This window comes from Macaca nemestrina, chromosome 16, assembly GCF_043159975.1.
Source record: "Macaca nemestrina isolate mMacNem1 chromosome 16, mMacNem.hap1, whole genome shotgun sequence".
NCBI classification, from domain to species: Eukaryota; Metazoa; Chordata; class Mammalia; order Primates; family Cercopithecidae; genus Macaca; species Macaca nemestrina.
The window spans coordinates 3,478,951-3,503,505 of record NC_092140.1 but is presented as its reverse complement, the minus strand read 5'-3'; the positions used below and the strand labels follow the sequence as shown (position 1 = coordinate 3,503,505).

Below are 24,555 nucleotides of genomic sequence, written 5' to 3'. Positions count from 1 at the left end.
CCAGGCCCAGGACCCTGGAGCCGCCCCCAACTCCGACTACTCCGATGGACACAGGAGAGGCTTCTCCGGCGCCCCGGTCTCTCTCCGAGGCTTCCCCGCTTGCGGGAGACGCGCAGCCCCCGTGCCTCAGGGACCAGGTCTCCACCTGTGTTCTCCTGCATGGTCTGGAGCCCCCAGAAAATGACAGCACTCTATTCCCTTCCAGGCAGCCGAGGCGACCCTGGGCCCCCAGGACCACCTCCCATCATCCTGCCAGGAATGAAAGACATTAAAGGAGAGAAAGGAGACGAAGGGCCTATGGGACTGAAAGGATACCTGGGCGCAAAAGGTGAGTCTTCTGACCTGCAGTCAGGGGTCCCCTAGTCCCTGCTACCCCAGCCTGCCCCAGCTCCTGCTGCTCTCCGTCCCCAGAGACGCCCGTGCCCTACACCTGGCTTTCTTCGTGCTTTTCGTCTCTGGGCACCCCGTTTGTCCACAGCCCATGCAGGGTTGTTCTCTGATGCCTGAGTAACCTCGCTTTCCCATCTTAAGATTTGCAGCACTTAGGATAGCAGAATGCATCCAGGCTGCAACATTGAAAACTTCGGGAGGGCAGGTGCTGCGTCCTCACCAGAGTGTTACACACCAGGGTCTTCCTGCAGGTATCCAAGGAATGCCAGGCATCCCGGGACTGTCAGGAATCCCTGGGCTGCCTGGGAGGCCCGGCCACATCAAAGGAGTCAAGGGAGACATCGGAGCCCCGGGCATCCCTGGTTTGCCAGGATTCCCTGGGGTGGCTGGCCCCCCTGGAATTACAGGGTTCCCAGGATTCATAGGAAGCCGGGTGAGTGGAACTCCCCTTGTTCTGTGAGCTCCTCTCCCCTTTGCTTGTTAATGAACATGCTTTGGTCTGGCATTTGCTAGGGTGAGAGTGTCAGCGGCAGGTTCAGGGCAGCCTCAGGCTTGGCGCGGTCCACACAGCCCTGTAAGGAGCTGCTGCACGTGGACACTGTGCGGATGTGGTGTGAGGCCACCCAGCTGCTGTGGCCCTTCTGTGGGCTTGTGCTGGGTGAAGCATGTTGTCTGCATTTTTATGGGGTCCTTGAGAGAAGAAAACTTGAATTTTCAGGGATCGGAGCTCTGAAATTGAGCACATCAGTGACACCAGGCCTGAGAGCCCATGGCTGAATCACAGTGTAGACCTGGGGCCGGGCAGCCTGGCTTCCCATCCGGGCCGCCATCCACTCAGCCTTTGTTCAGCAGATGTCTGTTGAGCACTTGACGTGGGCCACACACCCTGTTGTGATGGTGACAATGATGGCCCTGACCCTGGGCAGGGCTCTCTTCTCCACACCTTCTCCCTCAGCTGCGGAATGAAGGCAGTAGCTACCTTGCAGTTTTCTTGAGTGCTGTATAAACAGTGTATATAACATAGCATAGCGTGGCTCCCCATAGATTGCATTTCCTAGAATTCCATTTCTAGCCTCTTTCATGTAAGGATAGTGTACTCTCACAGTCCCCAGCCCGCAGCTGGCGTTCCCAGGGGGATGGGCACATTTGGAGCAGATCAGAAGGTCTGGGCCCCTTGGTGTGAACCCTTAGTGGCAGGCCAGGGCCTGCCTGTGTGTCTGGCCCACCTTGGTGTACAGAATTCTTCAGGAGTCTTCCTCCCCTCACTCCCAAAATCTGCAGCTGAGAGGATCTTCTAGACAGTCTGTGTGTGCTATTCAGGTCACTTTAAAAAAGAAAGATGCCAGCCAGTTGTGGTGGCTCTTGCCTATAATCCCAGCACTTTGGAAAGCCAAGGCAGGCAGATCACTTGAGATCAGGAGGTCGAGACTACCCTGGCCAACATGGTGAAACCCCGTCTCTACCAAAAATATAAAAAATTAGCTGGATTTGGTGGTGCACACTCATAATCCCAGCTACTAGGGAGGCCGAGGCAGAAGAATCGCTGGAACCCAGGAAGCGGAGGTTGCAGTGAGCCGAGACTGCGCCATTGCACTCCAGCTTGGGTGACAAAGCAAGACTCAATCTCAAAAAAAAAAAAAAAAAGAAAGATGCCTGTGTCTACCAAAGACACCTCCAACAACGTCCAAAGGACCTTTATTCATAACTGCTCGAAACTAGAAAACAGCCCAAATGTCCACCAACAGGGAAAAGAATAAATGAACATGGTATATTCTGACCAGACACAGCATTATCTGTGCATTTTATCTCCATATGCAGCAATAAATGAGAATTCTTGGTAAAATCCAACAACCTAACTTCATTTCCAAACTTTATGTTGAACAAAATAAACCAGAAACAGCAAAGGACACATGATTCAGTTTCATTGATGTGCAGTTCAAGAACTGACAAGGCTGTTTGATGGGGTATTGGGAGCACGGCAGCTTTAGGTGGGGTTATCATAGAGTGCTGACTGTTCTGTGTCTTTCAGTGACACACGAGTTCACATGCACTGAGCTGTGCATTTAAGATGAGTGGACATTACTGTAAGTTATGCCTCAGAAAAGTAAACTTTGAGAAAGAAAAATAGAGCATTATCTAAACAAAGGTACCTGTGGATACCCTCCCCCTTCCTCCAACAAAGGAGCTTTTTTTTTTTTTTTTTTGAGACAGTCTCACTCTGTCACCCAGACTGGAGTGCAATGGCGTGATCTCGGCTCACTGCAACCACTGCCTCCTGGTTCAAGCGATTCTCCTGCCACAGCCTCCCAAGTAGCTGGAATTACAGGCATGCACCACCACGCCCAGCTAATTTTGTATTTTTAATAGAGACAGGGTTTCATCATGTTGGCCGGGCTGGTCTTGAACTCCTGACCTCAGGCAGTCCACCTGCCTCGGCCTCCCAAAGTGCTGGGATTCTAGGCTTGCGCCAGCGTGCCCAGCCTGGCTATGTTAATACTGCAGTGACTCATGTTAGGCCATGCTGGGGCATTGATGCTGTAGTACTGAAGTCCCGTGGCACCAGGGCAGACCAGAATTCTCATGCTCCCTCTGGAGAGGAAAACTAGGGCTTCTAGGAAGCCACCAAGCACCCCAGGCATCTTCCCAACCTCCTCACCAGCCACCTACGTCCTTCTGGAGGAGTCTCCCTCTGTGCACAGATGGAAGCGCACAGCCCCATGTCTCTGTTACAATCTAGGGAGCAAGTTCTGCAGTCTGGCCGCCCACATGGAAATCCCAGTTCTGCCACTTGCTGGCTGAGTGACCTTAAACAAAACCTGTCTGTGCTTCAGTTCCCTTGCCTGTCGCTGGGAAGTAACGGTGCCCACCTGGCAGGGTTTTCATGAGGCGTGAATACGCCGTCGAGATGGGGTCCACCATGTGTGCGCGGGGAGGCATGGCAGAGCGAGGATGTGGTCAGAGTCACCGCCGCTGCTGACATCACCACACCGTCGGGATCGAGACCTGGGCTCTTAATTATGATGCAGTTGCCAAGCTTGTTTCATTTGATCACTTCACAGTTCCGTAAGAACAGCAAGGCCAGGCACAGTGGCTCAGTCCTGTAATCCCAGCACTTTGGAAGGCAGAGGAGGGAGAATCACTTGAACCCAGGAATTCAAGCCCAGCCTGGGCAACATAGCAAGACCCCATCTCTACTAAAAATTTAAAAAATATTAGTCAGGCTTGGTGGCTCACACCTGTAATCCCAGCTGCACAGGAGGCTGAGACGGAAGGATGGCTTGAGTCCAGGAAATCAGGGCAGCACTGAGCTGTGATTGTGCTTCTGCACTCCAGCCTGGGTGACAGAGTGATATCCTGTCTCAAAGAAAAAAATAAATAAACAAAAAGAACAGCTAAGCAAACCGCCTATGATACACACCGAAAAACTCAAGTTTTCTGCAAAATGACGAGATCACACACCTTGAGTATAGTTGTTAGCATACTGGGTAGTTAAACAAGTGAGCTAACGTCAGAGTGACAGCTGACTTCACTAACAGCCTTCTAAGATGGTTCGTGTCTGTCCTTAGGGTGACAAAGGCGCCCCGGGGAGAGCAGGCCTGTATGGCGAGATCGGCCCGACCGGTGATTTCGGTGAGTGTTGCCCGTCCAGTGAAAACAGGGAGTCCACGATTCAGAGCTCTCTGAGCACGTGAGCCAGTATCAGACCTGCAAGTGCTGTTAGGTATTTTAAAGCAAATTATTCTCGTTAGGAATATAACAAAATAGAAGTTGGAAAACTCACAGCCTCCCGGTGGAAAGTCCTGTTCTTAGCCATCTTTTTTGCATTTAATAGGTGACATTGGGGACACTATAAATTTACCAGGAAGACCAGGCCTGAAGGGGGAGCAGGGCACCGCTGGAATCCCAGGTACACGAGTTATTTTCCGTGTCTTCATCTTCAACAACAGCCCTGAGCCTTCGTCTAGGAGCGCGACTTGCCAAACAGATCAAATTTGGTAACAACCAGAAAGCACTTGATAGAGAATGAGGTTTTCAAGCCCAGTGTGCAAGAAAGACCGTCAGTTTTAATTAAGTTAAATCTGAAGGCAAAATCCAGACGCCTTTCTCTCTCTGTGTGTCTCTCGTTGATACTGAAAATAGCCAGAATGGACACTCGGTGAATGAGAGTCACTGCAGCCCGTAAAGTGTAACTGGTGAAAATCCAACTAGCACCCTGGCTCCCGGAACACCTGAGGGGGTGCAGCAGGTGGTCGCTGAGCCGAGCTTCTCAGAAACAGCGAAGGGTCCAGGAAAGGGGGAGTGGCAGTCAGGCCATCGCCTAAGAGAGTTACGGAGGCAGGTGACCAGCCCGAGCGAGCTGGGAGGGGCTGGGATGGCACAGTGGCTCCCTTCCCTTCTGCGCATCACTGAGGTTCCACTCCTAAATTCCTGCCTGCAGTGACGTCTCAAGGGGCCTGTGATAGTTTTCTTCTTTCTGGGGATTTTCGTTTGGGGGGACCCCACACTGCTCAAGTTGCTGGAGCCCCAGGTGTTTGCAGGGCTGGCCCTGGTGGGAGAAAAGGAGTCTGTCCACGGTTGACCAGTGGGGAGACTGCTGGGCTAGTTCTTTGTCTAGAAATTGCTCTGGAATGCAAAGATGTGTTCGGTTGAGCACAGGATCAGAGAACTGCCGCTGGGAAATAGGCGTCCCTGTTTACCAGCCCTCCCGGGCTCCTTTGTTATCTGTGACCTGGGCTCCCAGTGGCTTCCTCCTGAGTGACTGGGGAGCTCTGTGCTGCTAAGCCATCCAACGCTTGGCTGGCTGCGTCTCCCACCCTAGGCCATCACTCTGGCCATTTGGTTTATAAAGACAGAAACGTGGACCATCATTACCATGCGTCTCTAATGATGCCTTCACGTGTTCAACTGAAAATGTGTCAGGGAAGAGACGCTACCCCCACCCAAGAATTATTTTTGGTGTTACCCTTTGAACATTTTGGTTTTTGTTAGACTCTGGGGCCAGAAAGGCTTTAGAGTGGAGCCTCCCCTGTGTCCATCACCAGGAGACAGTATCTCAGAGCTGCGGTCCCACAGTGGAAGCGTGGGGCCAGCTGTGCCCATCGTCCCTGGGGGTGTCCTGTTTTCCCTAAGACAGTGAGGGGTGCATGGGTGCTGCCTTGAAGGCTGGCTAGTGCAGGCTCAGAGGGAGGAACTAGGTTAAAAATCAGCTGAGGAAGGAGCACGGTTAGATGCCTCTCTCCATTCCTGGAGGAGCAGCAGTGTGGTTCTGTACATACTAGAGCTGGGGTTCCCTGGAGCCCACAGGGGTGCGGTGTCTGTTCCAACAGCATGTCTGTGGTTGCAGGTCTGAAGGGATTCTTTGGAGAGAAGGGAACAGAAGGTGACATCGGCTTCCCTGGGATAACAGGCGTGACTGGAGTCCAAGGCCCTCCTGGGCTTAAAGGACAAACAGGTAAAATCTCCCACAGCCACACAGCCTTCCTCAGGTGGGCCCTCCAGAGACCCCAGAACAAAGGCGGCCAATGTTGTCAATTTCCTCCAATCACACCCAACCCTGGAAACTCACTCATGCCTGCTGCCCGCTTAGGAGCCTTCCTCAGGGCTGACGGCGTGGAGAGAAACAACCGCCTGGGCTGGGGGGAGACCTGAGAACTGGAGAGAAGCATGGGGGTGAATGAGAAGTGCCTTTTCGGCCGAGCCTCTGTTTATCATATAGAAGCCGACAGTTTGTAAGGGATCCCTTTGCTTGCGTTGAATACGCAGAACCCCCTAAGAACATCCTCGGTTAGAGGAGAGCGGACAGTGGGCTGGCTTCCCACGGTGTTGCTGCTGCTCCTGGCTGTGTTTACTCAGCACCGGGGAACGCCAGGAGGCTCATATCTCTAGGCTCTGCCTCGGGGTCCTCTCCAGACGTCTATTTGGATAATAGGGCAAGAATTAAAACGACACGCTATTTTCTCTCTGGCAAGGCTGAGCAAATCCTACTGAATTTGTTTGTGGGGTCTAAGACCACCTGCATCCCCAGCTTGAGGGACAGGTCTAATCTCTCCTCCAACTGGCACCGCAGCCTTTCCAGCCCTCAGCCCCTCCCAGAGCAGCTGCCCCTTCCGCCAGGACCTCACCAGGCAGTGCCCAAGGTGTCCTGTGTGCTCAGACTTACTGCTGTGTTCACTCCCAGGCTTTCCAGGGCTAACTGGGCCTCCAGGGTCGCAGGGAGAGCCGGGGCGGATTGGACTGCCTGGTGGCAAAGGAGATGATGGCTGGCCGGGAATTCCAGGCTTACCAGGTAAGGCCACGCAAAACACACGGTCACCCAGACCCAGAGTCGTGAGCTGTGCAGGAGGCACCGCTGAGCAGGCCAGCCTCTCGCAGGGTGACTTCGAAGGCCCATGTGAGAGCAAAGGCAGGTTTGCTGTGGCTTGTGGTGGTCTGCACCAACATAGCAGCACAGGGTATGCTGGTGCCCCCAGCGACTGGGAATCAAGCCAGACGCATAAATCTGCCCAGGACTTCACCTCCCAGAAGGATGAATGAAAGCCTCCCAGAGAGGCTTCAGGGTCCACTTGTCATCGCCACACAGGGATGCACAGCGAGATCAGGGTGCAGGAGCAGCCTCAGTGTCCCACTGTGCCGCACAGGCCGCCCCAGGGCCCCCTTACAGCCCCCTTGCAACCCCGAGATGGGCCACCCTGCCATGCTTACTGCCCACGTCACAGAAGGAATTGCCACCCGTTTGCTGTGTCCTGCTTTAGAAATATTTACCCTCAGAAATCCAGAGGGAATGGAAATGACACCGGGCTATTTGTTCCAAGCAGCTTTTACAAACCAAACATACAACAGTGGCCAGGCGTCAAGAAGAGGTATGGGACATGTCACCCCTCCCCAGGCCCCTTCTGGCCTAGTGAGTCTGTTAAAAAGATTCCATGAAGACAGTGTCCCAGTTCAGTGGTTTTCCTAGGTAACATAAGAGTAGTTAGTTTACATGTCGTGTAAGTTGAGCATATGGCTTAGCTGCTTCCTATTTGTGGGGCTTTAGCAGGATTGTATGGGTGACGGTACCAGGTGACAGTTTCAGAGCCAACAGAACACATCTGAGTTATCTTGAGGGTTTCTCCCACCCGGAACTCCCTGTGCCATCCTACACGTGAAATAACAATGAGTGACACCCTCACAGGTTTTCCGGGACTCCGTGGGATCCGCGGCTTACACGGCTTGCCAGGCACCAAAGGCTTTCCAGGATCCCCAGGTACTCTGTGCTGAGTCTGCCCTCCAGACTTCAGGGAAAGGAGGGTCTCAGAGAGCTGGGTGGGCTTCCTGAAGTGCTATGTGATGGGCCCTGAGAGGCGGGTCCGGGCCCTGTGGTCCTGTACGCTGCTAAGATGTGATCCCTAAGAATCGGTTTCTCAAGCCAGTTGCTGTGTTGAATGGACCCATCAGGCTTTTAGACAGAAAGAGAAATAGAGTCCTTGCTTTTTCAGCAGCACTGTGTGGAGGGTGGGACGCACCTCCACCCCTCAGGCGTCCAGAGTATTCGCTCTGCCCAGTGTGTGTCTGTGATCTTTCATTTCATTGGCATAAGAAAGCCCGCGGTCTCCACCTACCCCGGGGCAGTTCTGATGCTGGAGACAGTGATAGTGCTGAGTCTGTGGGCACCCACAGGCTGGGAGCCAAAAACAACCGAAATGGGTTTCCTCCTAGTTCTGGAGGCCAGAGGCCAGAGGCTGGAGGCTGGGATCGCATGCCTGCGTGGTCGGGTTCTGGGAGGACCACGTCCTGGCTGCTCATTGTGTCCTCACAGGAGAGAGCACCCGCTCTCCCCTGTCACTTCTTACAAGGGCAGTAACCCCATCTTGGGGCCCCACCCTCATGACCTTACGGCGTAACCCTAATTACCTCCCAAAGGCCCCCCCTTCAAATGCCATCACACTGGAGTTAGGGCTTCCACTTACGAACTTTGGGGCTGGGGAGAATGACACCATCAGTCCACAGCAATGGCGAACCAAGGGCTTCTTACTCCACAGGAAAAAGAAACTGACACCTTTCATAGCATTTTCTGGCTTATTTTATAAACTATTGTAGCACATTTTTTTCCCTGAAGGGGATATAAAGCCTCATTATTTCTAACAACCAATGGCAGGATAAGGTTTCCATCCTGAGCCCTTCCGGGATATAATAACAGCAGCTGGATGTCGATTTATTCATCACAAGGATCATCAGGCTTTCCCACAGAAGGCCTCCCTTTAACCCTGTCCTCCCCAAGAAGCTGAGACAGCAATAGTACAGGAAGGCTTGGCAGCTTGTTCAAACTTCTTTATTTTAAATTCAGCTATTTTCACCCTAAATCTTAATGTCCTTTTCTTTTCATTTAATTTTGTAATCTATTATAGGACTAATAAAATAACATTTGAAGGACATCAGGCACTAAGTGGGGAATCATTTTATTATTGATTGTCTTTTTTTCAAAAGATAACCTTGTTTTCTTTTCAATGTATACAAATTATTTATGTTCAGTGGAGAAAAAAAATTAACACATTTAAACACATTTAAAAATGAACACATTTAAGAGGGAGAAAAGCACCCATAATCCTAAAGCTGCTTTTAGAATGTGCTCTTTGTAGACGTTTCATGTAACCAAATATTGCTCTGTCTACAGGTGAATTTGTATGTGTGTATATGACATGTAAATTCACGCACTCCTGCGTCATTAACACTCCGTTCCAGTTCCAATGGGCAAGTGGCAGGAGATCCTTGTCAAGTTGTCTTGCTGTTTCCTGCCACGATGGCGATGAACACCTGTTACGAGAACGGGGAAGACTTTAGACAGTGTTTACTTTGAAAACATAATTAAGCATAGCCTGAAGAGCAGCCCCCAGGAGCCAGGAGGCCCGGGTCGGGTCCCAGCTCCCTGACCCCCTGTTTCTGTGAAATTGGACCCTCTGATGGGCCTCGATCCTCTTATCCATAAAGCCAAGGGCTTCCACTGTGATCTCTGTGAGATCCCTTCCAAATCTCAGCTCCTGCGACCTGGAGGCCATACACCGTAATGCAAGCTGAAACCGCCGTGGCTGCCTCTGTTTCTCTGCTTTCGAGGCACCCCGAGCTGTTCTTTCCCTTAGGAAAGTCAGCTGTATGGTTGGAAACACCGACCTCAGCTGCTGTTATAACTCTTCCACAGGTGCCGACATCCACGGAGACCCAGGCTTCCCAGGCCCTCCTGGGGACAGAGGTGACCCAGGAGACGCCAACACCCTTCCAGGCCCTGTGGGAGTCCCAGGACAGAAAGGAGAGCAAGGAGCTCCAGGTGAGGCCACACATTCCAAAGCCAACATTGCCGTCCCCATAACCAGAACCCACCCAGAGGGGGGGCCATGGAGTGTCTGTGGGGTGGGAGAGGCTGCTCAGAAGTGCAGGAAAGAGCTGGTTTTTCCGGGGAGGACTACCTGTTGCAGAACCTGCCAGCTAGTCTTAGTTTGTGAGGCAATTTATTTCTTCCCGTCTGTGTTGGTGAGGCACTGACCAGCCATCGCAAGGAGTCACTGATAAGCTCCCTGGCCTAGAGACCCCGTCAGATCCCTCCCTGTGCCCGGGGCACTGGCACAGGCCTTGCCATAACAAGCACTCTGGGTAGTGAATGCGCAAATAAATAAATGCATTAAACCTCCCAGCAGAGCCACGCTGAACCATACTTGGGTAGGAAATAATCAGAAACCTGTCTTCCCACCCCATAGCCTCCCTGCTCACCAGTCAAGGTGGGCTGAAGTCTAAATGGCAGTGAGAAGCATTCCTAAATAAAAACAGAAACCAGGACCTTCCTGGGAGCCAGTGTGCTAAGCGTGTTATGGTCTCGTTGTGCATGATCCCACAGCCCCAGAGTCTGTTTCTGAGATCAGTGGGCCTCTCCCCCACCCCACCCACCTCACCAGCCCGACCAGGTGCATCTCCTGGCTCAGGTATGGGAGCGGGGCAGCACACCTGGACGGACAGTCTGGGCACCCTGGGCTCCATGGTGGAAACAAAAACTCTGGCTTCCCTGCACAAAAGCCTGAGTTTTTCTAATGCCAACTCCCCATGAAGCTAGAACCAGACACCCACAGGAAAGGAAGTCAGAACCAAGGAGGCCAGCAACCCTGACTTTTCCTGGGGTGCAGGGATATCTCAAGGCTTGCAGATCACATCTGACTCTCCAGGATCTGCTGCCTGCCCTCTCCCCTCATCAAGAGCTAGAAACTCCGGAATCCCCTAGCCTCAGAACTCCACAGCACTGATCTGAAGATAGGAGAAAGAGGAGGGGTGCTGACAACAGGAGCCAGACTATCCTGGGAGGCTGCGTGGTGCTGCCAGAGCCCTAGTCAGGGTGAGGATCCAGGACAGTACACCAGCACAGCCTCAGCCAGGGATGGGGATCTAGGGTCAGTCCACCAACACAACCTCAGTCAGAGTTGAGGATCTAGGGTCAGTCCACCAGCACAGCCTCAGTCAGAGTTGCGGATCTAGGGTCAGTCCACTAGCACAACCTCAGTCAGGGATGAGGGTCTATGGTCAGTTCACCAGCACAACCTCAGTCAGGGATGAGGATCTAGGGTCAGTCCACCAGCACAGCCTCAGTCAGAGTTGAGGATCTAGGGTCAGTCCACCAGCACAGCCTCAGTGAGAGTTGCGGATCTAGGGTCAGTCCACTAGCACAACCTCAGTCAGGGATGAGGGTCTATGGTCAGTTCACCAGCACAACCTCAGTCAGGGATGAGGATCTAGGGTCAGTCCACCAGCACAGCCTCAGTCAGAGTTGAGGATCTAGGGTCAGTCCACCAGCACAGCCTCAGTGAGAGTTGCGGATCTAGGGTCAGTCCACTAGCACAGCCTCAGTCAGGGGTGAGGATCTATGGTCAGTCCACCAGCACAGCCTCAGTCAGGGGTGAGGATCTAGGTTCAGTGCACTAGCACAAGCTCCACTCAGGAGTGAGAATCTAAGGACAGTCCATCAGCACAGCCTCAGTCAGGGGTAAGGATCTAGGACAGTCCACCAGCATAACCTCTGCTAGGGATGAGGATCTAGGGTCAGCGCACCAGCAGAAGCTCCACCCAGGAGTGAGGATCTAAGGTGACTCCACCAGCACAGCCTCAGTCAGGGGTGAGGATCTAGGTCAATCCACCAGCACAGCCTCACTCAGGGGTTAGGATCTAGGTCAGTACACCAGCACAGCTTCAACCAGGATTGAGGGTCTAGGGTCAGTCCACCAGCACAACCTCCACTGAGGACTGAGGATCTAGGTCAGTCCACCAGCACAGCCTCCACTCAGGACTGAGGATCTAGGTCAGTCCACCAGCACAACCTCCACTCAGGACTGAGGATCTAGGTCAGTCCACCAGCACAGCCTCAGTCAAGGGTGACGATCTAGGGTCAGTCCACTAGCATAAGCCTCCCAGGAGCCCAACAGTAGAGTTGACCATGCCCATGACCTTTAAATCAGACACCTGTTGGGTTCTTGTTCTGCATCTCACATGTGCCATATTTTCACCATGTGACCTTGGCCATGGTATTGAATGTCTCTGGCGTTGTCTGTAAAATGAGAATAAAAATGCGCTTGTGAGTGTTGGGAGGATACAATGAGATACTACAGGTAAAGCTCTTGCACACAGGAGGCCAGCAATAAATGTCTGCTATTTTTAAAGGCCTCGAAACAGCATTGTTTTCAGAGTGTCATGATGATCACTTTACCAGTCTGTCACCTGAAAGCCATCTGGGAACTCAGCAATGGGGAAGACTTGGCCAGGAGATGTGGAGAGGAGATCCGGCACAGGGAGGGGTGGAGGAAACTGAGATGGGATTTCGACAGGGTGCACACAGTGGGCCGTAGAGGGGGGGTCACAGAGCACAGCTGCTGGCATTTCACATGACCATGCATTTTTAAAGTTTGATTCACACAGCATGATGTTCAGGCCCTGTACTTGACCACAAAAAAAAATTAAGATTTCCATCCCCAAGGGCAGAAATTTACCTCATTTATTTTCCACTTACACCTCAGCAAAATGCTTGTCCCTGAGTGAGTGCTCAACAAATACTTGTTGGAGAAGAATATTGTGAAATTGTAGGATAATTTTCTGACATCAGTGGAGAGTTATATGTAGCTCGCAACACCCCTAAGGTAACATTGATGGCCTTATTACACATTTGATCTGTGTGGGACCCATTTATCTAAACTCTATGTGACCTTCTGTGGCACTCCCTGCATTCCATCCCAGGGACCTGGACGGTGTCCCCGGCTTCCAAGCCACCGTGAGGCATATTGACTTTTGTAAGCCATGCCCCCACCCTCGACCTGCACGAACATCACAGTGGGCCCATGAGCTGATGACTTCAGAGCAGGTCCTGGAGACCAGAGCAGACACTGCCCAGTGCCACTGGGCCTTGGCATATGAGGCCACTGCCTCTGGCTAGTGATGAGGGAAAGACGACTTTCCATGATGATGTTCACACACTGATACAATGTCATTCAGGATACACACTCTTCTCTGAAAATATGGGAATAATTTGAATCCATTATCTTCCTTTGCATGAGTTGCATCTCATTTGTGTTAGTTCATTCTCATGCTGCTTTGAAGAAATACCAGAGACTGGGTAATTTATAAAGGAAAGAGGTTTAATTGACTGACAGTTCTGCATGGCTGGGGAGGCCTCAGGAAACTTACAATCATGGCAGAGGGGGAAGCAAACACGTCCTTCTTCACTAGCAGTAGGAGAGAGAAGTGCCAAGTAAAGGGTGGGGGGAAGCCCCTTATAAAACCATCGGATCTCATGGGAACTCACTATCAGGAGAACAGCATGACGATAGCCACCCGCATGATTCAATTACTTCCCACCAGATCCCTCCTACGACATGTGTGGATTATGGAAACTAGAAGTCAAGATGAGATTTGGGTGGGGATACAGCCAAACCATATCACAGTTCACTGAAGCTAGAATTTGCAACCTCACCTGTGTCTGCAGCTGACATTCAAGCATCAGTTCCTGATTTGGCCTTGAGTCACGCAACATGGCCCTTCATGGAACCCCTGTTAGCGAGACTTTTTTATGTCAGTACTTAGGATGATCCATGGGGGCTACTGAGAAATCTTGATGGTTTTCATCTAGATTCCAGCAAACTGACTCATGTTTGCTAAATGTTCTCATTAACAGAGTCCTCATCACTGCAGTTAAGTTAATTATGTTTTCGTGGGAATCTGCCAGTCTGGGGATTGCACTGGATCATCTAACTCAGGAGTCTGCCATTATTTACTGACACTCACCATCTGTTTCGGGGAGTTTGTGACAATAGCTAGAAGCAGTTCAATTGGTGTCATTTTATATCAAACCACAGATGGTGGCTCACTCATGCCCTCAGGGCTAATGAACCCACTTGCGTGTTGTCTGTGATTTGTGAGACAAGCCTCACCTCTCTCAATATTTCTCCTGCTGTTTGTTTTGTCCTACTTGCAAGCACGCATGAATGGAATCCTTTCCCATGGGATGGATAATGGATACCAGGATCTTCCAAAGGGAAAATCTCTTCCTGCTACTGATGGGTATAGATTAGTTGTAAAGCCAAAGGGGAAACAGAAAACCACTGTTGCTACGTTTTCTCATTTTTATAGATTTGCACTGTTTGGCCCAGCTCACTCTCCCTGCAGAGCGGAAATGATGCCCTCCTTGCCCATTTGGACATTCGGACATTTTGCAGGGTTCTAATACTAATGTTGGTCCCCAGCCCTTCAGGAAAAACAAAAGACTGCAGGTGGTTAGGAGAGAAAGTAGACTTAATCCGCCCAGACTCAGGTCCACACTGATTTCTACCCACCACTGCCCTACAGCACACAAAGCTCCATTAGTGTCTTGTTGGCTGACAGCACAGGAAGGAGTGGAATTTCCACAGATTTCCTTATGTGGCCATTTCCCTCTTACTCCCCTATTAGTGCCAAAGAGCTCCAATCTTTGACCCAAAAACTGTTGGTTCTCGTTATTCACCGTAGTTATGTTCTGAAGTCACCAAGAACCCTGACTTTGTGAATACTGAACCATTGCTCCTAGGGGAAATACAAGGCTAGGTTCCTGCAAGCCTCTGCTCACAAGATGTTTATCAGTGATCAATATGTAACCTGGTTTTCTGTGTAACGGCACCTCGTTTAGTGTGGATTGCTGATTCATGAACACTCAACATGCACTCTCACTCGTGCCTGAACGCAGCTTCTCTTACATACGTGTTTCTCCATAAGGGACTTCACAGCCTTCTTGCACTTACCAACACTAGGCTGCACTTCAACACAGTGCATAGGGGGCATCTGAAACGGCAAAATCACCAGCATAAAGCACGAAAATGTGGACAACAGGGCACTACAGAGACCAAGACAAGGACATGTGTGTACAGTGTGAGCTGCAGCAAGAAGGCAGGAGTGTCACCTTGCTGGACCTCAGCTGGGACTCACTTTGCCTTTGTGTATAGGAATGCCAGTGTTTATTTGGGGGGGATTCCAAGTGAGTTTTAGTGAGCAGACAAGTTGGAACATACAGAATCTGTGAATAATGAGGACCCACTTTGTCCAAGCTGGGATCCAAGGCACTGGAGGACAGCCACAGGGAGAGTTGACCATACTGATGTCAATCGCAAGCTTCATTTGCAGCAATTTTCAACCTTCCGTCCATCACGTGTGCTGACCGCTGTCCACATGTATCAGGATCAGAGTCTGAGCGGCTGTGCCACGCCTGGGGCTGAGGCTCCATCTAAGCATGATCGGGCAGTGCCTTGGGGAAGTGGAGCACAGGCAGAAGGATCCCAGTGGAGGGCTCCTCACAGGAGAAAGGCTGGAGTTGGGGGAGGGGTTCACAGCCCTTGCCTCCCAAACCCCACCCTGAGAGCCTCCCCAGCCCCATCATGAGATGATCCTTGGCCTGAGGGCGCCTCCCATCACTGTCTCGCTCACTAGGCTCTGGTCCACCGCAGGTGATGGTGTGGAGGGAAAACAGTAGATTTGAAAAGTTGGGTGCTAATGCTGAAAATCATGTCTTCTGTTTTCATCCTAAGGAGAACGAGGCCCACCTGGGAGTCCAGGACTTCAGGGGTTCCCTGGCATCACGCCCCCTTCCAACATCTCTGGGGCACCTGGTGACAAAGGGGCGCCAGGGATATTTGGCCTGAAAGGTAAGCAGGACTTATGCATCTGTGCTTCGACATCTCTAGGGGCAGGAGCCGGCAATGGCCCACTTAATCTAGGGGGAGAACAGACGTTCATTTCCACACCGTGCCCAGACTCCGGTCAAAGGGGCAGGGGCCATCATGGTCCTCCGGTGTCATTTCCATCACCTGTACGACCTGGTCCCCGGGAAGCCGAGACACAGGCCATGTCATTTACTTGCTGTAATAGCAGATATTCAAACTGCAGGGGACTCAGAAATATGCAATATGAACGGCTTTCTTCTTCCTCACTGTATTGTGTTTAGACAAATATTAAATTTAATTTGCATATCCTAATCACAAATGAGCTGAATATTGGAAAGAGATGGCGTAAAGATGAAGTCACCCATCAAACAAGCATTTGTGCGTCAGGGTTCACAGCAGCACTATTCACAAGCTCGAAGTGCTGAAAGTAACCCCAGTGTCCATCGACGGAGGAATTAAGAAGCAAAATGCAGTCAGTACGCACCTAGCACAAGAGGAGTCCGTCTTTTTTGTTTGGTTGTTTTCTTGTTTTTTGTTTTATTGGAACAGTCTTGCTCTGTTGCCCAGGCTGGAGTGCAGTGGCACGATCTCAGCTTGCTGCAATCTCCGCCTCCTGGGTTCAAGGAATTCTCCTGCCTCAGCCTCCCGAGTAGCTGGGATTATAGATGCCCACCACCACGCCCGGCTGGTTTTTGTATTTTTAGTAGAGACAGGGTTTCACCATGTTGGCCAGGCTGGTCTCAAACTCTTGACCTCAAGCGATCCTCTCACCTCGGCCTTCCAAAGTGCTGGGATGACAGGTGTGAGCCACGGCGCCCAGCCTTTATTCAGTCTTAAAAAGAAGGAACTCTTATCACCCGCTGCCACCTAGATGACCCTTGAGGGCATTCTGCTGAGTGAAAGAAACCAGTCACAAAAGGTCGGATCCTGTGATCCCACACATATGAGGCCCCTGAAGTCATCAGATTCATAGAAAGAGAAAGTAGAATGGTTGTTGCTGAGGGTTGAGGGGAGAGGGCATGGGGAGTGAGTGTATAACGGGGACAGATTTCAGTTTAGGATGAGAAAGTTCTGGAGATAGTCAGTGGTGAAGGTGAATATATTTAATGCCACTGAGCAGTGCACCTAAAAATGATTAAAATGGTAACTTTTATGTTATATGTATTTTATGACAATTTTTTAAACACAAAGACAAAGTCATTCCATGCCACAGACTTGTCAGAGATTGTCCCCTGAATGGGTGACTGAGTACCTGACTGCCCCCAGGGGCCTTGGGGTCCTGTTTAAACCCTCCTTTCTTGTCCCTAATGCCAACAGGTTATCGGGGCCCGCCAGGGCCACCCGGGTCTGCTGCTCTTCCTGGAAGCAAAGGTGACGCAGGGAACCCAGGAGCTCCAGGAACCCCAGGGACCAAAGGATGGGCCGGGGACTCCGGGCCCCAGGGCAGGCCGGGTGTGTTCGGTCTCCCGGGAGAAAAAGGTAACAGTGCCCTAGCCACAGTGAGAGAAGCCCCATCCCCACAGACTTCCGTGTCCCTAACGTCTTGTTTGTGTTGCAGGGCCCAGGGGTGAACAAGGCTTTATGGGGAACACTGGACCCGCCGGTGCGGTGGGCGACAGAGGCCCCAAGGGACCCAAGGGAGACCCAGGATTCCCTGGTAAGTGACCGTCTGCATACCTGCAGAGCTAGTGGCTCAGCCCAGCCTCTCCAGGCTTGGGGACATCCTGAAGGTCAAACGGCCAGGATCCTCTCCAGCATGGGTCACATGTTGTAAAGAGCAGGGAGGAAACCAAGGCTGCCACTCGGATGTTGTCACAGGGCCTTGGTGAATGGAAAGTTTAGTATTCAAACGGCAGGCGCTGAGTCACGGCTCAGGCCCATTTGTGTCTGGCTCATCTCTAGAAAGCACAATTGTCCGGAAGCTCCAAAAGGGGCCTCCCCGGGTGAGAAACGCGGTAGCACTCAGAGCAAGAGAGTGGAATGACCTTGTGTGTTTACTGGGGCCTCTCTGTTTCCCTTCCAGGTGCCCCCGGGATTGTGGGAGCCCCCGGGATTGCAGGAATCCCCCAGAAGATTGCCATCCCACCAGGGACAGTGGGTCCGCAGGGGAGGCGAGGCCCCCCTGGGGCACCAGGGGAGATGGGGCCCCAGGGCCCCCCCGGAGAACCAGGTAGAGTGCTGAGCTGGGAGCCCCTCAGGGCTGCCCGGGCAAGGCCAGGGCCTGCTGGCATTACGTCCTCTTGTGTTCTCTTTGCTGATCGCCAGCTGTGCCAGGCGTGGTCACAGTTTCCAGCCACATTCACACTTCTTTGGTGGCTTGCAGGTTTCCGTGGGGCTCCAGGGAAAGCCGGGCCCCAAGGAAGAGGTGGCGTGTCTGCTGTTCCCGGGTTCCGGGGAGATGAAGGACCCGTAGGCCACCAGGGGCCGATTGGCCAAGAAGGTGAGTGACCAGTGGGGAAGGACCTTCCCAGGTCCTAGTGCTATGGGTCTGACTCACAGACTGTGGTCTGCAGGAAAGGGACACGTGAGAGCCCAGAAAAGCCAGAAATGAGGCGCTGCCCCACCCTCCTGCTCCCAGTCTGAGCATGCTGCTTCCCTCCTGTGCGCAGCAGAACACCTGGCACCGAGTCCCGGGATAGCCTCCCTCCTTTTCCTGGGACACCTGCAGTGCTGCGGAGTGGGCGGCAGGGATCAGTAGACATCAAGGATCGGGATTAGACAAGTAGCCAAAAACCAACTATTAAAATTTACTAGAGCCACATTGCAAAGCCCTGTCTTACTTTTTTTTTTTGTTTTTTTTTTTTGAGACAGAGTCTCACTCTGCCTCACCCAGGCTGGAGTGCAGTGGCATGATCTCAGCTCACTGCAGCCTCTGCCTCCCAGGTTCAAGCAATTCTCCTGTCTTAGCCTCCCAAGTAGTTGGGACTACAGGCATGTGCCACCACACCCAGCTAACTTTTTTGTTTTTGTAGTTGAGACGGGGTTTCACCATGTTGACCAGGCTGGTCTTGAACTCCTGACCTCGAGTGATCCACCCGCCTCAGCCTCACAAAGTGCTGGGATTACAGGTGTAAGCCACTGTGCCCGGTCGTCTTATTTTTTTTTTAATTATTTGTACATATGCAGAATGAAATAGGCCAGAAATAACAGCTATTCATGCAAAAAAAAAAAAATTCTCAAAATTTCTCTTAACCTGAGCTCAGTTTGAGCCAATGGTCTCAGCATTAAAATTAAAATTAAGGCCAGGCGCGGTGGCTCATGCCTGTAATCCCAGCACTTTGGGAGGCCGAGGCAGGTGGATCACGAGGTCAGGAGATCGAGATCATCCTGGCTTACACAGTGAAACCCCGTCTCTGCTAAAAATACAAAAAATTAGCCGGGCATGGTGGCGGGCGCCTGTAGTCCCAGCTACTTGGGAGGCTGAGGCAGTAGAATGGCCTGAACCTGGGAGGCGGAGTTTGCAGCGAGCTGAGATTGCGCCACTGCACTCCAGCCTGGGCGACAGAGCGAGACTCCGTCTCAAAAAAAAAAAAAAAAAAAATTAAACATAGGGGCCGGGCGCGGTGACTCACACCTGTAATCTCAGCACTTTGGGAGGCCGAGGTGGGCGGATCATGAGGTCAGATCGAGACCATCCTGTGCCACTGTACTCTGGCCTGGGTGACAGAGTGAGACTCCATCTCAAAAAAAAGAAAATTAAACATAGGGAGCATTATAGGTGTCCGAGTCAAAGGCAATAGCAGTCCCCTGCCCCGGGGTCAGATCCACAGCCGGCAAATTATGGGTAGTGTGGTGTGCACCTGAAAACAAATGCCAGCAAATCGGAGCCCGCCCAGGGCAGGAGACAAGCTAGGGACGGCGGAAGGGAAGTGTCCTGGGAGAAAGGGCCATGACCATGGGTGTCCCCTGGAAGGGGAGGGGACAGTGGGAGAAACGTTCACCAGGGACAGCTGAGAAACGTTCACAGAGCTGCTTTGCCAGAGGCAGATGAGCTACCCCATGTGCTCCCTGGTAGGAGTTATAGGAGGCGGATCTCAGCTGCGCAGAGAAAGAACATTCTAACCCAGGATGTGGTCAAGTGCGCGATCAGTGTGGCCTGCAATGAGCCACGTCTCCTGGAAGTGTCCAGCGGAGGGAGGCCACTGCTGGGGGTGGGGGCTGGCCTGCGATACTCCTCTGGTCCTTTATAGAAAGGACCAGTCCTCTGTGCCCAGTGCCCTCATTGCCATCAATTCATGCTGCTAAGCACAAAGTGTAGATGAAATCCTTCCCAACAGTCTCCTGATCTCAACAGACAGCGCCAACATCTGGGGAAGGAAAGCAACGGTGCTAGGCGCACCTGGAAACTGCCCTGCACCGCTGGGTCCCCAGGTTTCTGTGGGGCGGCTGTAAAGGGGGCTGCTCTCTCTCTCTTTCTCGGGCTGTAGGTGCACCAGGCCGTCCAGGGAGCCCGGGCCTGCCGGGTATGCCAGGCCGCAGCGTCAGCATCGGCTACCTCCTGGTGAAGCACAGCCAGACGGACCAGGAGCCCATGTGCCCGGTGGGCATGAACAAGCTCTGGAGTGGGTACAGCCTGCTGTACTTTGAGGGCCAGGAGAAGGCACACAACCAGGACCTGGGTAGGTTCCCCCACCTGGCCCCCATGATCTGCTCAGGGCTGGCCTGGAAGTGGCTAAGGTCAAAGGTCCACAGCGAGACTCCCAAACCCTTCACGGCTGATAAGTTCCCCTGATGAAGGGTCCACCCACATTCCTGGAAGTGCAGAAAGAGTAAAAAGGCCTTTGAAGCAGAAGCCTTACAAAGCCCTTAAACCTCAGGACCTTAACCCAGGGACCTGCCTTTTAACTTGGTATCGACTTCCGCAGGCTCCCATGTGACCCGTCTGACCCTTGACCCCTCTCCAGTGGAGACCACCAATTACTTCACCTCCTTCTTGCTTTTTGACCCAAGTTCTGTAGACTTGGAGTCAGGCAGGGGCCATAAGGTGCTGGGGTTCATATAAGACTCTCCCATACAGGATCCCAGGAAAACGGACCCATGGACACGTGTGCACGCTCTTATTCAAGGAAGCCTTTAAAAGGCATTAATGTGACTTTGAATACAGAAAACGCAACACACACAAATTACAAGTGAAGGTGGCTTAGTCTGAGGTCCTCTTTGAGGGGGTGACGGGAAGGGTCTCCGGGACACTGGCTGCGTTCTGCCTCCTCAGTGCAGGTTACACCAGGCGTTCTGCCCCCGGAAAGCATGGAGCTGGCTCATGGCGCCAGCACATTCCTGCCTGTGCGCCCCACTTCCACAATGAGTTTCTAAAGAACAGTGAGGCAAAGGCCGCCGAGGATAAGGGCCTAGAATAGATCTGGGAACAGGGCCAAGGAGGCAGGCCTAGCCCAGGCATGTTTGCTAAAGGTGGCTACACTTCTGGGTCTGAGCTTTTCCGTAGTCCCTGTGAAGAGGGAATCATTCACTGTGGCCAGGAGATAAAGGCTGTCTTCGTCTCTAGAAGCAGTAAGGCTACATGGAAGGGAGAGGGGCCAGGGCTCCTTCTGGGGTGGCTCCTTGGGGTCAAAGAGCAACCCCTTGGAGGCCATCAGAGTTTTCTTGGGGCCAGTGCTGTTAAGACCCCACTAAGGTAAGGCTCACCCAAAATGCTATTCCATGAAGACAGCACTCCCTGCTGATCCAACTTGGCCCAGTATGTGTGAGAACTTGTAGAAGAACAGAGCTGCTCTGAAATGCCAGTGTAGTCTGTTTGATCAGAAAGAGAAAAAGAAAGAAATTGGGAAGCCTTAGCCTGGCCCTCCAGTAGGTGGCTGAACTCCACCAGGTGTCCTGGGACAAGTCTGTGACACGGAGCCTCCTGGGCCTGGCCGGGGCTGGCAGGTGCGTCTTCTAGCCACACAACACTGATCTCATGACCCCTCCTTCCGCAGGGCTGGCGGGCTCCTGCCTGGCGCGGTTCAGCACCATGCCCTTCCTGTACTGCAACCCTGGTGATGTCTGCTACTATGCCAGCCGGAACGACAAGTCCTACTGGCTGTCTACCACGGCTCCGCTGCCCATGATGCCTGTGGCCGAGGATGAGATCAAGCCCTACATCAGCCGCTGCTCGGTGTGTGAGGCCCCAGCCGTCGCCATCGCCGTCCACAGTCAGGATGTCTCCATTCCACACTGCCCAGCTGGGTGGCGGAGCTTGTGGATCGGATATTCCTTCCTCATGGTACGTGGCATTTACCCAGTTCCCCTCCCCAGCCACACCCTGGCTGGGGACACGGCAAGAACCCCTGCCTTTGTAAGAGTAATCGGACAGGGCAGTTCAGGGTGTGCACTGCACGAGGGCACTTGGCCCAGGGGGAGAGAGAGAGCTGGAATACAGCTTACACTTTGCTAGCTGAACCACATGCTGGGCACAGGGCTTCCCCCACCCAGAAAGGGCTCATTAATTTGCCACCAGGCCTTCGTAAGGAGTGTAACCAGGACGAATTTGCCTGTCATCCGTCTTACTAGTATAACACCAACACCAAAGGTACAGCTGCTTTGGGTTTACCAGAAGTCTAAATATATGGAAGACTTTTCTCCAGAATCCTGATCTTATTTAGAATCTATCTGGAACCTTAAATACCTTCAAGAAATACCTATTAACTGTCTGGCTTAAAATGGATATACATTCATGAGGAAAATTCTGGAATACCTTTGGGTATAAAACAGAGAGCCTGTGTACTTTGAAATCCAGGAGAAGGTGCACAACCAGGACCTGGGAAGGTGCCGCCCACCCTGCCAGTTTGCCTTTGGGTATGAAATAGAGAACCCTCAGCTTTGGCCAGATCAGGTTTAGCTTAATCTCCAGGGAAGAGACCACAGCACCGTAGTGTCTTTTGCAATATTACGTCTTAAAGCAGAGGCTCCTCAACTTGGAGTAGGGTCCCGTCCAGGCAAATTCATTGTAAGATGAAGATATCGTTAAGTTGAAAGTGCATTCTCAATTTATGATGGGTTTATCTGGATGTAGCCCCACCAGAAATCCAATAGTGAATTGAATACATATTGCTTTGGCACCGTCGAAAAGTCAAAACTCATTGAAGTCTAACCATGGTAAATCGGGGACCATCTGTATACTATTGTAGGGAGAAAAGAGAGTCTTGCTGAGCACAGTGGGTCTTCCATTGAGTTTATTTATAGGGATTATAACTGTCATAACTCCAACTACATGGATCAGATGCCCAGCATGTTAAATATTTCACAAATTATATATATACACAACATAAAATATAAATTACATAATGATTGCTAATCTTTCAAAACAACAGGAAAAAAAAATCCAGATTCTAGGAAAGGAAGGAAAAGACAAACAGTATTGGCATTTTAACAGGTATTGTTGCTATGATAAGTTGGAGCAACAGGATACTAAATCCTGGGCTGGGACAGGCACACATTTTGCCTTTCCAGAAGCATATCATGGAAGGTGACTTTGGAGCAACCTTCTTTTGTTTCACAGTGACCTTCGGGGTGCTCCTATGTCATGGAGGAAGTAAGCTTTGATTGCTCCTATTTTTTAACTTCCATTGTTAAATTCAAAATAAATGAGCCTCTCGCTTGTGAAGGGCATGATTACACAGTATCCAAAAAGGTCAGGCATCCCCTGTTCCATTAGCAATCAGGTTTCAAGTTACTGTCACGAGATAAGCAGGCATTATCCTCTGCACACATAACTCTCTGCTCAAATAAATGGCTGACAGCCTCAGCAAGCCTGGAACTTGACAGCCCCAAAAGGCATGGGTTGAGATGGCTCCTGTCACCCTGCTGACAGATGCAGGGGTCAGAACAGATGGGCCAGAAGTACCTTGACTTCTGAGAACAACAGAAAGTCCCCACTGGCCCTGACGATGGACACATAAGTGAGCAGACACATCTGTGTACTGGAGATGTGCCCCCTCCAGATGTGTCCTGACTGCTGTCTAGGAGACAGGACCTAAACCAAGACAGCTGTGTGCCTCGTCTGTGCTTTAAATACTCTTTGATCCCTTCCGTGTGGTGACAAGCTTATGGTGCCGCTAGGGCTGCTGGCATCTCAGCATAATGAGAGCTGACTTTGGAGAGGAGAGGACAGCTCGGCTGAGAGCAACTGCCCCACTGTCCCCAGCGGATGCACAGAAGGCGAGAACAGTGCCGAGGCTAGCACCCGGCTCACCCTTCTTTTGTCCATGAGGATAGGTGGCCCCAGAGGATGCATTTTCTGCATTCCCTACAAGCGAGCACCACGTGGGAGGGAGGACGAGGGCAGAGCCCCGGATGCAGACTGGAGCAGCAAAAGTCATTTTCCTCCCCTCCCCTCGGTGGCCTCTCTCAAAGCTGGTCTGGTGGAAGCTACAGTATCTAGCTGGCCGTTATTTTAGTTCCTCTTTTTTCAATTCTGGCTACAATCTGGAGCCCTCACAGCCCCTTCTCCAGGTCAGCCTCTCATCCAGGCAGTTCTCTTAAGATATATGAGCTGCTGTGAGTACCAAAGCCAGAGGCTTGCCCACTGAGAGGAGCCCATTGGAAAGAGTGCGTGTGCCTGCACTGTGTGCACTTATGCACGTGTGTGCACAGGGGTGTGTACACAAGCATGTACTGAGTGTGTGTGTACATGCATGGGTGTGCACGCATGCATTTGTGTGTGCATGAGTGTACACCATGTGTGTGCATGTGTGCGTGTATGCTTGTGTGTGTGTGTGCAGCAAACTCAGCTCTTACCTGGCTATGCCAGCCTCTAAGACTTCACACATTGCGCTCCCTTCTGAGCTCATTCTGGGAGTCCCACGTGTCTGCTTTGGGCAGCTCCTAGCAGGCCTCAGCTCCTTCAGACCGCAGTGAAGCCAGAGGTGCCCGGGAGGACGTCTCCACTTCTTATTACCTGCTCATTAGCAGACAAGAAAGAGCAGGCAGCTCAGGGCTGGACAGGCTTCTGCCTTCTGTGAGCAGAACACTTTTTAAAGGA

General features: G+C 51.9%; 2 protein-coding genes across 2 annotated transcripts in view; one reads left to right on the top strand and one right to left on the bottom strand.

Annotated features, from left to right (window-relative positions):
- Positions 1-24,555, top strand: part of LOC105485298 (collagen type IV alpha 2 chain) — a 198,859-nt gene that overhangs the window by 171,926 nt on the left and 2,378 nt on the right. The window contains exons 33-47 of the mRNA XM_071081045.1: positions 206-328; positions 642-823; positions 3,957-4,020; positions 4,223-4,297; positions 5,735-5,842; positions 6,569-6,676; positions 7,565-7,636; positions 9,566-9,691; positions 15,444-15,560; positions 16,896-17,057; positions 17,137-17,235; positions 17,602-17,748; positions 17,902-18,018; positions 20,006-20,197; positions 21,512-21,798. Coding sequence (XP_070937146.1) covers positions 206-328; positions 642-823; positions 3,957-4,020; positions 4,223-4,297; positions 5,735-5,842; positions 6,569-6,676; positions 7,565-7,636; positions 9,566-9,691; positions 15,444-15,560; positions 16,896-17,057; positions 17,137-17,235; positions 17,602-17,748; positions 17,902-18,018; positions 20,006-20,197; positions 21,512-21,798 — 1,979 coding nt within the window. The remainder of the gene's footprint in view (positions 1-205; positions 329-641; positions 824-3,956; positions 4,021-4,222; positions 4,298-5,734; positions 5,843-6,568; positions 6,677-7,564; positions 7,637-9,565; positions 9,692-15,443; positions 15,561-16,895; positions 17,058-17,136; positions 17,236-17,601; positions 17,749-17,901; positions 18,019-20,005; positions 20,198-21,511; positions 21,799-24,555) is intronic.
- Positions 8,686-24,555, bottom strand: part of LOC105485299 (RAB20, member RAS oncogene family) — a 66,130-nt gene continuing 50,260 nt past the window's right edge. Inside the window, exons 5-7 of the transcript XR_003018842.2 lie at positions 24,312-24,471; positions 11,863-11,947; positions 8,686-9,183 (exon numbers count right to left, since the gene is read on the bottom strand). The gene's annotated coding sequence lies outside the window, so the exon portion shown is untranslated. The remainder of the gene's footprint in view (positions 9,184-11,862; positions 11,948-24,311; positions 24,472-24,555) is intronic.